At 39.5% G+C, this 14,120-nt stretch overlaps 1 protein-coding gene across 1 annotated transcript in view; it reads right to left on the bottom strand.

Annotated features, from left to right (window-relative positions):
• col14a1a (collagen, type XIV, alpha 1a) overlaps positions 1–14,120 on the bottom strand; it is a 127,297-nt gene that overhangs the window by 109,551 nt on the left and 3,626 nt on the right. Inside the window, exons 3-5 of the mRNA XM_018686105.2 lie at positions 4,966–5,082; positions 704–847; positions 136–231 (exon numbers count right to left, since the gene is read on the bottom strand). Coding sequence (XP_018541621.1) covers positions 136–231; positions 704–847; positions 4,966–5,082 — 357 coding nt within the window. The remainder of the gene's footprint in view (positions 1–135; positions 232–703; positions 848–4,965; positions 5,083–14,120) is intronic.

The raw sequence follows: 14,120 nt of genomic DNA, 5'->3' as shown, positions 1-14,120 counted from the left end.
ATGGCAACTGAACTGGAGGAGTCTTTAAGCACAGAGCTACTCAGCACAATTTGCTTTATTTATACGTTCATGTGAGCACAGGATTTGTGTATGGCCTCCTCTCCTGGAAACTGTGTTTGTGAGCATTTGTCCTACCTCCAGAGATCTCGTTGGCATCCTCTGGAGGTACAACTGAATCAGTCAGCCTGTGGGGCTCAGTCTTGTCTCCTCCATCACTCTCACCTCTTTCAGCTACAGCAGATAAAACAGATCAATCATAGGTTAGCAGAATCCCATCCAATAAAAAGCAGCACTTATATATATAGTCTACATATGCTAATAATTAAAGCACAGTCATAGATTCATAGAGGATACAGTAGAAATTAAACTGGCAAATGGAGATAAACAGAGCAGAAAATGGAGTAGAATATGGTAAAGAAAAGTCAAATATAGCACATAAGAGTGCAGCATTACAGAGAGGAGAGGAGAAAAGTAGAGGGGACAGGAAATAAAAAAGGAGAGAAGGACATAAGGGGAGAAAGGAGGAGAAGACAAAATGTAGGAGACAAGAAGAAGGCAGAAAAGGTTTGAGAGAATAGCGTAGTAGTGTCGTGTTAAGCAAAATTGAGGAGTAGCGCATAACATTGTTGAATAGAGTAGAGGAGTATATGGGAGCATCACAATACAGGTACAGCAATAGAATATATGAAATGCATGAACCAACCTTTATGCCTGCCCTGAAGTGCTCTGCTCTGCTCACTGCCACTGACAGCAATGACACTGACAATGTAGTCTTTGGAGGGGTTGTAGTCTGTTATCAACACCCTAGTGTCGGATTTAGACACTATGATCTCCCTCTGCTGACCACCTGATGGAGAGAGAGGAGAAGAAGAAGGAGCAGAGGGGCAAAGGTTAGACTCATGGATATTTCAAGCTGTGTTTTTCATTTCTTGTTGCTATATTCAGTTGCTTGGAAGCAAAATATTAGTATTCTCATGTCCGAGCCAATATAAAGTTAATTCAGCAGAGGAGCTGATTAAGATTCTCCATTCTGAGGGCAGGAAAACACTAGATCAAGGTCAAAATATTTGCTTCTTTAGTGGATTTCTTTGCACATGTTATTGTAGTTTTATCTTTGTGAAAAGCATCTTATGTATCTTCACTATTAAGTGTTAAAAAAAACAGTTAGTTTTAGGTTTTAGGGTCTGGAAAATACAATTTGTCCCCAAAACAAACTGCCGATCCTCACAAAGGAACAAGAGAGAGAGAGAAAGAGAGAGAGAGAGAGAGAGAGAGAGTGTGTGTGTCCTGTTCTCAGCAGTTAATCCCCATCAGACCAACAAGTCACATTATCACCCCATTTTAATTCTGACCCTGCAATCAATCGGGACATCAATAAGCTGTGTGTATGCTTCCTCAGCTTTTGTGTCTCCTGTCCCTGCAGGGTGATGACTAACGACGCTTTTTAGGAGAAGGGAGATAAATCCTACTGAAGGGGACGGCAGGTCAGTCAGGGTAAATGCATGGATCAGCGTTCACACCACAAACTGGAACCTTAATCTGCACAGGTGAAACAAACCACTGTCACATACGAGGACTGAAGTTGAAGGGCAGACTTTCACTTGGTCGCTGTATGACAAGTTCCCTTTCCTGAAATAGAATTATTGGGGAACATCAATAGTGGATCAAAGACTCCCCCTGCAATTACCTGGTTAGAATTTTTAACGGAAATAGCCAGTCTTATTATTATTTTCTACACATGGTGAGTGAATCATCTTTTTTCATTTCAGTCTGAGGCTGAAAGTGTTGAAGAATACTTAATGTGATGTGTAAAGAATTATGAATTTTGGGAAATACTTTTATTTCCTTTCTTGCCTATTTGCTAAATATAAAATTACAGCAAGCAGGTCATAGCAGAGCGTAACATAAAAACTAGAAACAAGGGGAAACAGCTTCTGTAGCCTGATTAATCTTCTTAAACTAACAAGATTAATCTGCAAACTCCCTGTTATTTAGTGAACTTTAGATTGTAAGCTTATTTTTGTACTTTGGATGGAGCCGGGCTAGCGGTTTCCCTCTGCTTTCAGTCTTTATGCTAAGCTAAGATAATTAACTCCTGGCACCAGAATTGTCATTGATCTTTAATCTCTCTGAAAGAAAACAGGTAAGTGTACCCCCCTCCCCCCAAAAAAGGACTATTCCATTAAAAGTAGTTTAAAGTCTCACAAATTTGCTCTGTAAAACTTTGTAATCCTGTGGCCGAGGACTGAAGTTGAAACAACATAAATGTTGATCACATTTGTTTCCATGATATCCAAACTGCTTGCATGTGGGATGACTCAATTGTGGAAAACTCATTAAAAACACCATCACTCCACATTAAGTTTAATTAAGCAGATTTTGGGGGATTGCAGCAAACAACTGATTCTGTTCTCATTTTCAGGACTGTTGTCAGAATCCTTTTAACCAAGAATAAATATAAAAGGTTGGCAGGAATTTCATGGCATTCGGCATCACTAGAATGCTTCATCACAAATGAAAAACAGGCCTGGTATAACCATCACAAAGAACACACAGCCACGTTGTTTTCCTTTATATTGGCCGATAAAATGCACTTAAGGCAACAGCAAAAAATACTGTATAAAAATACCACAAGTCAAATTTAGACAAAGATCATAATCTAAAATAAACACAGGAACATAATGTGACTTCACCAAAATCTGATCAATTATAGAATAAATATAGCCCAGTCATACACAAAGAGAGAGAGAATAATGTTATAAACCTGTACATCCCAACTTTCTAATACTACCTAGTGTCCGCTTTGTGTCCTCAGATCTCCTCAGCTTTGACCTTATGAAACACAAAGCATCCTTCCTGGGACTGTAGCATTAGCATTGTTTAGCATCTGTTTACAGGTAGCACTAGCATCAAAACACCTGTTCCCTATTGCTGCTGCTTTTAAATGGAGGTGGGTCAGTTAACCAGATGTACATTTACCAAAATAGCTAGTGAGTTTTTTCTGTTGTAAATCTGAAAAATCATTTTGGAAAACATTTGCTTTTGAGTGTGGAATGGGGTCTTTGTTGCCCCTTCTGACTGTTCCGGAGGACAAACGGCCACTGAAAATAGATATAGATCTTGTGAAACACCAATGTGCTTCAGCTGTCTAATAAGGTAGAGCTGTACATCTACACACATTCTCTTGTAGGCCTACTTGTTGTGAAACCAACTGGTTGCAGCAACATTGCTACAATAAATTGCAGTTGCCTACAGTAAAAACAAGACTTTCTTCTGCTGGGTTTGGCTACATCTCCGCTGAGATTTAAAAGAGTAAATATAGACATCTGGCACTCATAAGTAACACACAAATATGCGAGCACACACAGACACAAGCCGCACGATTTGAATTTCAGAATTGTTGGCAGGCTATTGAACAGACTTCCAATAAGTGCTTATTTTGGTTTAATTCATGCACTGTCATAAAACAGAAAATAAAGCCATTGGACAGAGAAACACAGGCTAAAGTTAAACAATTTTTGATGCAATAAGACATTGTCTACAAGGATACAAGCTGATAATGGGAAAAAATTGACAGGGGACAATGTTTTAAAGAATATAAGCATTGAGAAAAAACCTGGAGAGTCAAGTTTTTGTTGGCAAAAATGAGCCATTTGCTTTGACCCAAAACTTGATTCCTTATCCAGCTGCACTTTAGTTGCTCCTTTTTACAAGAACTCTGAGGAGAAAAAGGATATTGTGTTGAACGAAAAGGTTAGCTGCCACTTTGACAGCACCTTTTGTGATCTAAAATGTGTTTTAAGCCTCAACAAAGGGACCTTCAGCCAGTGTTAACACGCTTTGCTGTGTTCCTGTCGCTCACTTCATCTGACTCAGACAAACCGGGGGGCAGAGCAGACTAGACATAGGGTCAGAAGAGCAGATATTTGCGTCCTCATCCCTCTTTTCATCAGAGAAGGCTTTATTAGCCAAATTGTGTACGGACTACATTACAGGATACAGAAGGGATGCTGTGAAAGTCCTTTTTTTTTTTTTTTTTTACTGCATTTGCTGAATGCCAGTGAGCTACTGCTGCACTCCTCCCCTGGAGGAAGTGGCCATAAATTTCAGTTTTTGTTCTCTTTTCAGCTGTCGGAGGCAGCAAGAAATTGTCAGACAAGGCGGTTCTCGCAAAGGGTTGTTTGCGAAAAACAAGTTTTATGTTACAGAGTGCTTATTCAGTTCCAGTTATTCATTTTTACAACGCCTGCGAAACAATTGTCTGCAGCACAGCACAGCATTAATAGGGAACAAACGCAGGCAGCAGTGCTGCTATAGTTAAGGAACTGATATCAGAGGAGATGTGTGACCGTGAAGGTACATGCTCTGTGATAACATGATAAAGGAGATGTCAGTAGTAATTAAGGTGATTACTGACTACACTGTGCGTGCCCAGAAAGAGACAAGGTCATGCCCTGTGGCTGTATAATGATCAACTACTGACAGACGCAGGATAAAAGCAGGATGTCAAGCGTCCATCATGGCCGCAACGCCGTACAGTGATAACACAGTTTATTTCTGAATGAATGACTGCTACTGCTGCTGCTTCTGTCCTGGTCTGAACTCCAGCATCATGAGTCAGTGTCGGTCCTTCTGTCCTGTGTTCCTGTCACAGTCCCATTTTCAAATCTGCTGACAGGTTCCACGTACGCAGCAAAAACACTCCTTTGTCTCAAACTTGGCAGACATGCAGGACAAACTTTGAGTCCTCCACATCTTTCCAGAGTGTAATCCCTTCAAAGGAGCTTTGATAAGAAGTAAATTACATAATCCTTCCTGACAGACAGAAAATCCAAGTCATAATGGGATCCTTCCCCCAAAAAAATTCAAAGTCAAGTTCCACTTCTTTTCAGTGTAGAAGCATTTTCTCTGTGTGTGCCAGTGTGTGTGCTCGGTGTGTGTATCAGTACAGTGAAATCATCCCACCTGGTATGCTGTTGTAGAGGAACAGATAGCTGTCAAAGTCTCCTTTGGGTTCCTTCCATGAAACAAGAAGTTTGCTCGAGCTCAGCTCTTTGAAACGCAGCCTCCTTGGAGCCGGAACTGAAAAAAAAAAAAAAACAATTAACCACAGCTTCAATAAAGCCAGGGAATGATTAGAAATACATAACATGCTGATGAAAGAAAATAAAATTTTACTTTAAAAAGTAACAGTAAGTCAGAGGTTACGTAAAACCAACACCAAGACCACAAAATCTGCTAATCAAAGTGACTCAAAGAGGAAGTGACTAAACAGATGGACAGAAAGACAGAGAGAAGGCTGAGTGAATTTCAAATTTCAAGTCCCCGCAACCACAAGAGTGACACATAAAGCAGGTCAGTGTGGCATTCAGCTCAGTTTAAATCTGCTTCTGCTCAAAACAGCACGAAAAAGGTTTAAAATGGCAGATGTTCAGATGAAACTATTTCCAGTCAAATTCTCTTCATAAGATTCAAGAAAAGTTGATACATGATTTGAATGATGACTAGAATTTCACACCAGTGCCGATGCATATATCAGATCTATACTGTACAGTGGAGAAATAAATGGTGTGTGGTAGCATCGTCAGGAGCTCACTGTACTCTCCAGCTCTCTGTCAATGAAAAAAATCTGCAGAGGCCTGTTAAAAATGGTGACAGCAGCCACTCTCTGCGTGTTTGTGTATGCAGTCTGTGGCGTCTCACAAACACTTAGACAGCACATTTTTGTCGAATCAAAAAGTGGTAGAGAAACAGAAGAGAATTTGACTGGTTTTAATCTACAAACAGAGACAGACAACCAAAGAGAATAAGAGTGACACAGAAAGAAGGAGAGACCATAATGTAGTATCATAAAATACTACAAATTCACCTCGGATGAGAACAAAAGTCGCTGGCATACACGTTATGTCTGCGACACATATCACCATTTCACCGTTTTGCTATATTGTTCTATGTTAGTTTATGTACAAGGACTTCACGACAGTCTGTTGATTTTAAATGTGTCATCCATAAATCTGATGACACTGCCAGTGTACAGCTTTAGGTGTCTGCACTCTTTAAAAACATGTGTGTTGTACATTTAATGTACAGTAAACTATCATATGGATCATAATGTAGGTGGATTTGCAAAAGATTTTAAAACAGATTTTTTTTTTATTGTTTGTTTTTGTTTTGTAACAAAAAATAATTTTATTTGAGTATTTTCAAACTCTCCAGAACATCTGAGAAGGAAATATTATGGTTGTTATTCTAATACAATTATTTGGCAGCTTTAGTAACTAGTTACTTTACAAATTACATTTGCTATAAATTAAAGTACCCAACAATACAAACAAATGATTAGTTGACTATTCAAACAGTTGATTTACAGATAATTAATGGGCATCTATCTAAGTTATTTTTCATGTAAAATGCCAAACATATTGTGGTTCCAGCATCTCAAATATCAAAACCTGCACCATGAAGGTTTCACTTTGGGCTACCTATGTACCAAATGATTAATCAAGAAAATAATCTGAGGCTTTTTTATTGAAATGAATCAATAATTGATAATTAATGCATCAGTAATAATAATCAATTGATATATAACATTCACTCAGATGTGAGTTTTCTGCAGTGGGCACTTTTTACATGTTTAAGTAAATGTTTCCTCATTATACTTAGATACTTTTACTTAAGTAATATTTACATGCAGGATATTTACTTGCAATGGAGGATTTTCACATTGTTTACTTAAATAAAGAATGTGACTACTTTCTCCACCACCACATCTCATTCACAGAAAGTGGAGAACCAGAGTAAAAATCTGTGCTTGAAGCGCCAAGGGAATAATGATAATGAAGTATAATTAGAAATGTATGAGAATCCCTTTAACCTTGAAGAACCTCAGACCTGAACTACTGACTCAAACTAGTGATCCTTCAGTCTAGATACACAACTATAGTAATGAGTGTGGACATGTAAAGACTGTACATCAGGCACTAAGGAGAAAGCATCTACAGAAAAAATAGGTGATATGATGTTGACAAACCTGAGGTGTAGTTTGCAGGATTTTCACTCGCTGATGAGAACAGACATCCATCTTTCTCAATCGAAAATCCCATTCAGTCCGAAAGGTGAAGGAACTGTATATTCTGAATTGTTTTCTTTTATTGTAGGTGGAAAAGTCAGAACTGTGGTGCTCAGCTCGGTTGATTACCAGTTTGTTTGTTTGTTTGTGACAATATTTCTTTTTACATAGGGCAAAAAGAATCAAAATTTAAGTCAAGCTGGGTCACATTTTTTTAAAATAAACCATTTAGTCTGTATTTAGTATGAAGAATACACTAGTATGTTTATTATACCTGAAGCACCGTATATGATTGAATTAGCCATGACTTTCCTGTCAAACATCCCTAAAATTTTAGTCATGGTATTACCTCAGAGGTTAATGTCATGTCCCAACTTTTATTGAAGCCAAAAAATAAAAAAATAAAGAGAGAGAGAGAGAGAGAGAGAGAGAGAGAGAGAAACAGAATCCAGTTTCAAGTTGTCAAACGAGGACAACTTCTTGAACTTCTCATCACCGGACCATCTGATGCTGTTTGATCGTTCTGAAGAGACGCAGCGCAGCACCTCACAGTTTTCCATTTTGCTCACTCCTTTTCTTAAGTAATCACACGGCACCTATCAAATACTCAAAATGCATAGGACGAAACGGTATAATTACACCACACAATAAGAATCTATGAATAATTTAAGTCGGTGATAGAGCTGGGTAGATTATTACTCTGGTATCACTGAGTGTGTGCTTGATAGTACGTGAATTGAGTTGGCGGACGGGGTACTAATAACCCGGTGAAAATTGCCTTGAATGCCTTGATCTTTGCTTTGCATGTCAATGAACACACACACACACACATACACACACTGATTTATAATAAAAAACTTATGTAAAAATGAATGGGCCAACTATGACTCTCTAATGCTGTGAATTCATGTCAGGGTCTATATGTTGGAGGCATTTCCAGAGACGGCAACTATGATTAATGAATATGGACATAATAGCTCCAATATCTGCGGATGCTGACAGAACATGAGGGTCTCGGATATAAATTACCTTTCACAAACCGCCACGTCTGTTCTTGTTTACCACCGTGCAGCCATAAATATCATCCAAGAGCTCCACATTTCACACACACTCTCTCTCTCTGAATCTAAGTGCCAAGATGCTTTTGTGAAACACATTAGATATCCACTCTCTGTATCTCACAATAAAATACTTAGTGCTGTAGAAAGCCTGGCAAGTTAACTTAAACTCTCCCCTTAACTTACATAGCTTATATCCACGTATAGCACAACAGTATATCACACAAACCACACATTTATCTCAAAGAGTTACACTGCTGGAGTCAGCGAGACCCCAACAGCTCCTTGCTTAAGCTTCTTGCCAGGTAGTAAATGCAGCTCCAGCCATTTGGCAGAACTTTCGCGACTACTGCTTAGCAACAACTTTTAGATCCAGTAAATAGTCTGAGTCACTGAAGCCTCGGTGAAAAAATTACAAGCCCAGAGCGCCAGAAAATTATAGAAATCCTTTCTAAAATGATATTTAACACGTCCTCTCCTCATGCAGCTGAACCTTAATTCAAATACTTCACTAATTTGAAGGAGGAACTTGAGTAATCTCCTGACTCTGTGGGGGCTGTGAACTAGAAAAGTCTTTTAACTGGCACCCCAGTATGGACTGGAATTATCTGGGTTAAAGTGATTCGAGCGCAGCTTGACGCCCCAGTTTGAGAAGGGATGCCTCTTCTCAGGATTAGCAGCGGTGAAAGCTAGCAGGAACTCCTGATAGATGAGTGAGTGCTCGCTGCCCAGTCCTCTGCTTCACTTCATCTCCTCTCTCCATCCCTCCCCTCGTCCCTTGTCTCTGGTTGAACTTCTTCTGCAAGATTCTTCTTCTGATCTCCTGATTTTGGCTCCTGACCACAGCGCACTTTTCCTTCTTTCTTTGCTCAACGATCTCTCAAATTCAACCCCCATTCAACACTCTCTCTTTTTTTTTTTTCTTTTTTTTAAATCTGTTACGCTTTCATGTCTTCCCTGAGCTTTCTGGCTTTCCTCAATCGTTCTTTTCATTGCCAGTTGCCTCTATCCTTCCCTCTCTATCCCCTCCTCACCTCTGCTTAACCCCCTCTCCCTCATTCCCATCATCTTTCTCTTTCCCTCATCTCCTTCTTTCCATCCATTTTCTCCTCCTATTGTCTCCTCTTCTCCTCTTTTTCAACATTCTTCACCCCTCTCCCTGTCCTGTCTTTCCCCTCATCTTCTCTCCTATTCCTCCTTCCCCTTCACCCCCCCCCTCCCCGTTTTAATTCCTTGTTTTCCTCCTCCTCCCTCCAGATTAGCCCAATGCCGACTCCACTGTGAGTATATTCAGGCTACAGTAGCTTCACTAATACTAAGGATTTATGGATGACAACTGCTCGGTTGCACTGTCACCACAAAATAGCTACCGTACTGTACACGAGGGAGATGAGGGAAGTGTGTATGAGTGCGTGTGTGAGTGTGTTAGGTGCCTATTCAGCAGCACGTGCCGTTTGATGTGGTCGGCGTCTCGTCGCTACAAGAACTACTCTGCTCACCGAGATAGCACTTAACCCAAATCCACTCTTTTTTCTTTCCACCTCTCCACTCTTTTTATCCTCTGCTGCTCTCATGGAACTCTCTCTCTCTCTCTCTCTCTTTTTATCACGTCTCTTCCCCTTATCCTTGGATTTAAACTCTCTTCTCCCTCTCCTCCTCTTCCCTTGTCTTCACTTCTGCTCTTTTATCCCATCTCCTCCTCTGCTGCACCCCTTCACTCCAGTCCTTTAGTGGCTTAACGCCTTTTTCTGTTTTTTTATCGCTTTACCTGTGTAAGTGATGCCTTTTTTTATTCCCTCAGCACTTATCTCTCTGCTGCATTGTGCGTGCACGCCAAGTGTGTGTGTGTGTGTGTGTGTGAAATCTCTCTTAAGGAATATTAAGAGTCTACTGGATGATCCCTCCTCATGTGCAGTCGAAAGCCATAATATTCTGCATGCTCGCCAACCACCAGTGAAAAAAATATTACCATAAAAACCCCAACTGGGTTAAATCTGCAGGAGATGATTGACATCAAACAAGAATGAAATATTAAATACCAGAGTCTGCTATTCTAATACACAGTGTTTCAAGGTCTAGGTCAGTGCTAATATAGTGGCGAGTCATTACAGTTTGTATTCAAAGGACAATTCCAGTAATTGGGTCTTATTTCTGCAGTGATGTCCACCACTATTATTATTAATAATAGCATTATACTCACCAAGTTAAACAAGAATTAAATACATTATTTAAAGTCTAGTCTCTCGTTTTCAACAGCAACATCGTTTCAACAAAGTCAAACACAATCAGATGATCAGACCAGTTTTGAACAAATCCAGAGATTAGTCAGACTTTTCAGAAGAGGAGAGTAAAACTATTACCCAAACTGTTGTAAATATCCACTTTAACTTATACTTGACTATACTTACTGTAGTTGTACTTACAGACAACTTAATCCTCTGGTGAAATAGGAGATTATCAGCAACATTTTTGGAGGACTCAGTTTTAGTTTTACCTACAAATAATGTGGTATACATAATCTGGTTAAACATTGGGGTTGTTTATGATCAGTCTTTCTCCTGTCCCCATTGGATTTCATTGGCCAAGTAAAAATAATAGCCAAGTCTACGAAATTAAGCTCCAAGTAACAAAACATAATTATGCTTTAAATCATCAACAGGGTCAAAATTCAATATATATAACACTCAGAATGTGCAATGTGTAAATATGCAATTATATATGAACAAAATGTACATTTATTTTCAGCTTAGTTCACAAAAGTTCCAAGGTAAATTTCATCTTAAACAAGTGATATTTTCTAACCACTAAGGCAGATTTTCTCAGTTATTTCAAGAGAACCAGGACCCAGAAAGCCCATTCACAGCCTTGTACTACTACAATATCTGCTCAACCCTGTATCACCTCAGGCTCTGCACAATGTTCTACACTGTGATTTTGGGAAGCGTGTCACACTGCAACTACTTTACCTTGCACTCAGTATTCCTGCCTACACTGTGGCATCCATTCCACATGCAGTCATTGTGTTCCTGTGCCAACCCTTCCAAAACCTTCAAAAATCATTTTCAGAAATCATCATCAGCTCATGTTCCCATTAATTAGACTTAATTTTGTTTATTTACAATCACAGAACATTATCTGCACGCTCCGACAATAACGAGAGGGCAAAATTAGAGAGCCTCCTGCGCATCACGTCTCCAACGATTCAATGCTCCATTTAGTCCAAAGTGGCTGATGATTATGACAAGCTGGATTACCGTCAACAAATGGCAGCAGGGTGGCGAGGTGACGGCAGTCGAGGTTTGGATAATTTAGCCGTTTTTAAATTCAAAACAGGTTGTTCCATCTCATCCTCTCTTCTGTTTATGAATAAATGATTTCTCATCATTGGCTCCTCTCCCTGTTCATTATAACTGAAATCACCGGCCAACACTTTCACTCATACTAATTCACCAGGCTGCCGTCTGACCACACAAGCACACACAAACACAAACACACACACGTGTAGCTGGACACACATGCACATGTACACACACAAACACAAAAAGGGCAATATCTTTGGAAATGTGCTCTCGAGCACATAATCTGCTGTGATCTGTCCCGAAGCACGGTATTGACCCCGGCTGTCAGCCAATCAAGAAAATCAATTACAATAATTAACTATGCACACGGCAAGCACACACATACACACACACACAGGACTACTCACAGACATTTTCCAACTTTACAATGAGTCATCCAGGGAACAGGACTGAATCTAAGTGGGAAAAAATGCTTGATTAAAAGTGAAGCGTCACACTTATTCTTTTTTTCCTGACAATGAGGTGAAAGTTCAAATGTAACTGTGGCAAACATCCACCATCTGGCATCTTTCCTCCATCTATCCTCCTTCTGTCACTGCTGCATTGGAAACAACAATACAAAGTGCCAGGTCACTGCTCGCACCCTCTGAGGACTGAACAGAGAACAAAATCTACATTTCCCTTTTCACTGCTTTTTTAAGGCCAAAGTAACAGTCAGTGAAAGGAAAAAAAAACACAACAACAATCCTCTGTGCTGTACACTGCTCAATTTCTGCAGTGAGAAAAGTATCAGAGCCATTCCCACAGGCCAGATAAATGAAGAAAGTGTCTGGTGTAGCTGAAGTTTTGTCCAAATCCTGTGTCCTAAGAAATAGATTCATCAAAAACAACACGATGTATCGCCATGAAATTTTGTAAAGACATTCATGCTCCCTTCAGGATTAATCCCACTAAATTATAATCAACTGACTTTTCGTACTTAATGAACTTATATACATAACTATTGCAACAACTATTGAAGGATTTGCCTTCAAATTTTGTGCAGACATCCACTGTCCCCAGAAGATAAATCCTAATGTTTTTGGTAATCACCTGACTTTTTATCCAGTGCCTCCTTGAGAAATCTTGACAACTATTCGATAGATGGCTGTGACAGATATTCATGGTCCCTGGGGGACAAATTCAAATAGCTTTGTTGATCTCCTGACTTTTCTTTTGGCATCATCATCAGGTTGAAATTTTAATTTGTCCAGTACAACTTTCTCTTTCATGGTGTGTGCACAGAAACTTGCAACTGTACTAACTTGCACTTGCACTAATGACACTCCCCTCAGCCTCTGCTGCCAAACCATGATGGTGAACCTGGCAAATTGTTACCATAAGCAAAGACTGTTGTTGCAAAAAATGAAAACGTAATTCCTACCTTAAAGTAGTTGACTTTTGACTTAACGACACTTGCAACAGTAAATTCAAAAAAATGTAGCCTACTAAGGCAATGCAAGTGTCAACTACATTTACTTCTCAACATATTTAGCAAAGTGAATTTGTGTATATAAACATATATTTTGTAGGGGACAATGTTGCAGACCGTCAAGTTAAATTTGCAGTGTTCTGCACTTCCACTGTAATTTTGGTGGTTTCACAAAATTTCACTTCAGATGTTACAGTAAAACTTCTTTGAAAGCAAATTTGTCACAGCTGACCTCTGAAAAACAATTTATGCACTACAATAAAATAATAATTATTTTTAATTAATTAATTAATAATAATAATTTCCTGAATATGACGTAATGTCAAGTCAAGTCAAATTTTATTTATATAGCGCCAATTCACAACAGAAGTTATCTCGAGGCACTGTACATATAGAGCAGGTCTAGACCGTACTCTTTATCTTATAAAATTTACAGAGAAAAACCCAACAGATCCCACCATGAGCAAGCACTAGGCGACTGTGGCAAGGAAAAACTTCCTTTTAAGAGGCAGAAACCTCGAGCAGAACCGGACAAATGCACGGATGGAGGAACAATCTTCAACTTAAAACACCTTAAACGGCTTGTTTGGTTTAAATTCTAGATTTGCTTCATTTCTTGCAGAGAGGAACTCACCCACTCTGTGGAAGTGGGAGTTCCTGACGATATCCAGACATTTGTGTTGTATATACAAACATCCTCCATGGGTAGAACACACACTAATCCTTAAGCTCAAATCCCCCTCTGACCAGATGTTGCAGCTTACAGGGACAGACCGGGCAAAAATTAATGGCTATCACATGCTCCCTAATGAAGGGACTGAGCAGGGCATGCTCCCATAGTGTCTGGGAGGTCGTCCATATTCTGCTGTGATTCACTGGGATCAAATCCCAGCCTAATTTATGCCGTCACGCTTCTGTCTCACCTCTCCGCTCTGTCTGCCGGCAATGACAAACATGACCTACAGAACCGCTAATGAAAACTGGAATAAAAACGTCTTAGAGGAAAAGAGAAGGAGGGAAACTGAGATGAGAAAAATAACTGAAGAGAAACAGAGCAAGAAGGATGAAGGGAGAGAATGCAGAAGAAAGAGAGGGGGAAGAGCAAAGAGAGAGAATGAAAAGAGGGTAGAAGTAAAGGAGGAATATAGAAAATCCTACTTTCATTTCAAGGCAATCAATAAAAAAAACAAAAAGCAGCTTCGTGACTTAAAGCAAAATGGATC

Source organism: Lates calcarifer, linkage group LG15 (genome assembly GCF_001640805.2).
Source record: "Lates calcarifer isolate ASB-BC8 linkage group LG15, TLL_Latcal_v3, whole genome shotgun sequence".
In the NCBI taxonomy this organism is placed as follows: domain Eukaryota; kingdom Metazoa; phylum Chordata; class Actinopteri; family Centropomidae; genus Lates; species Lates calcarifer.
The sequence above is the reverse complement of the archived record's forward strand: the minus strand, read 5'-3'. Positions and strand labels throughout refer to the sequence as shown.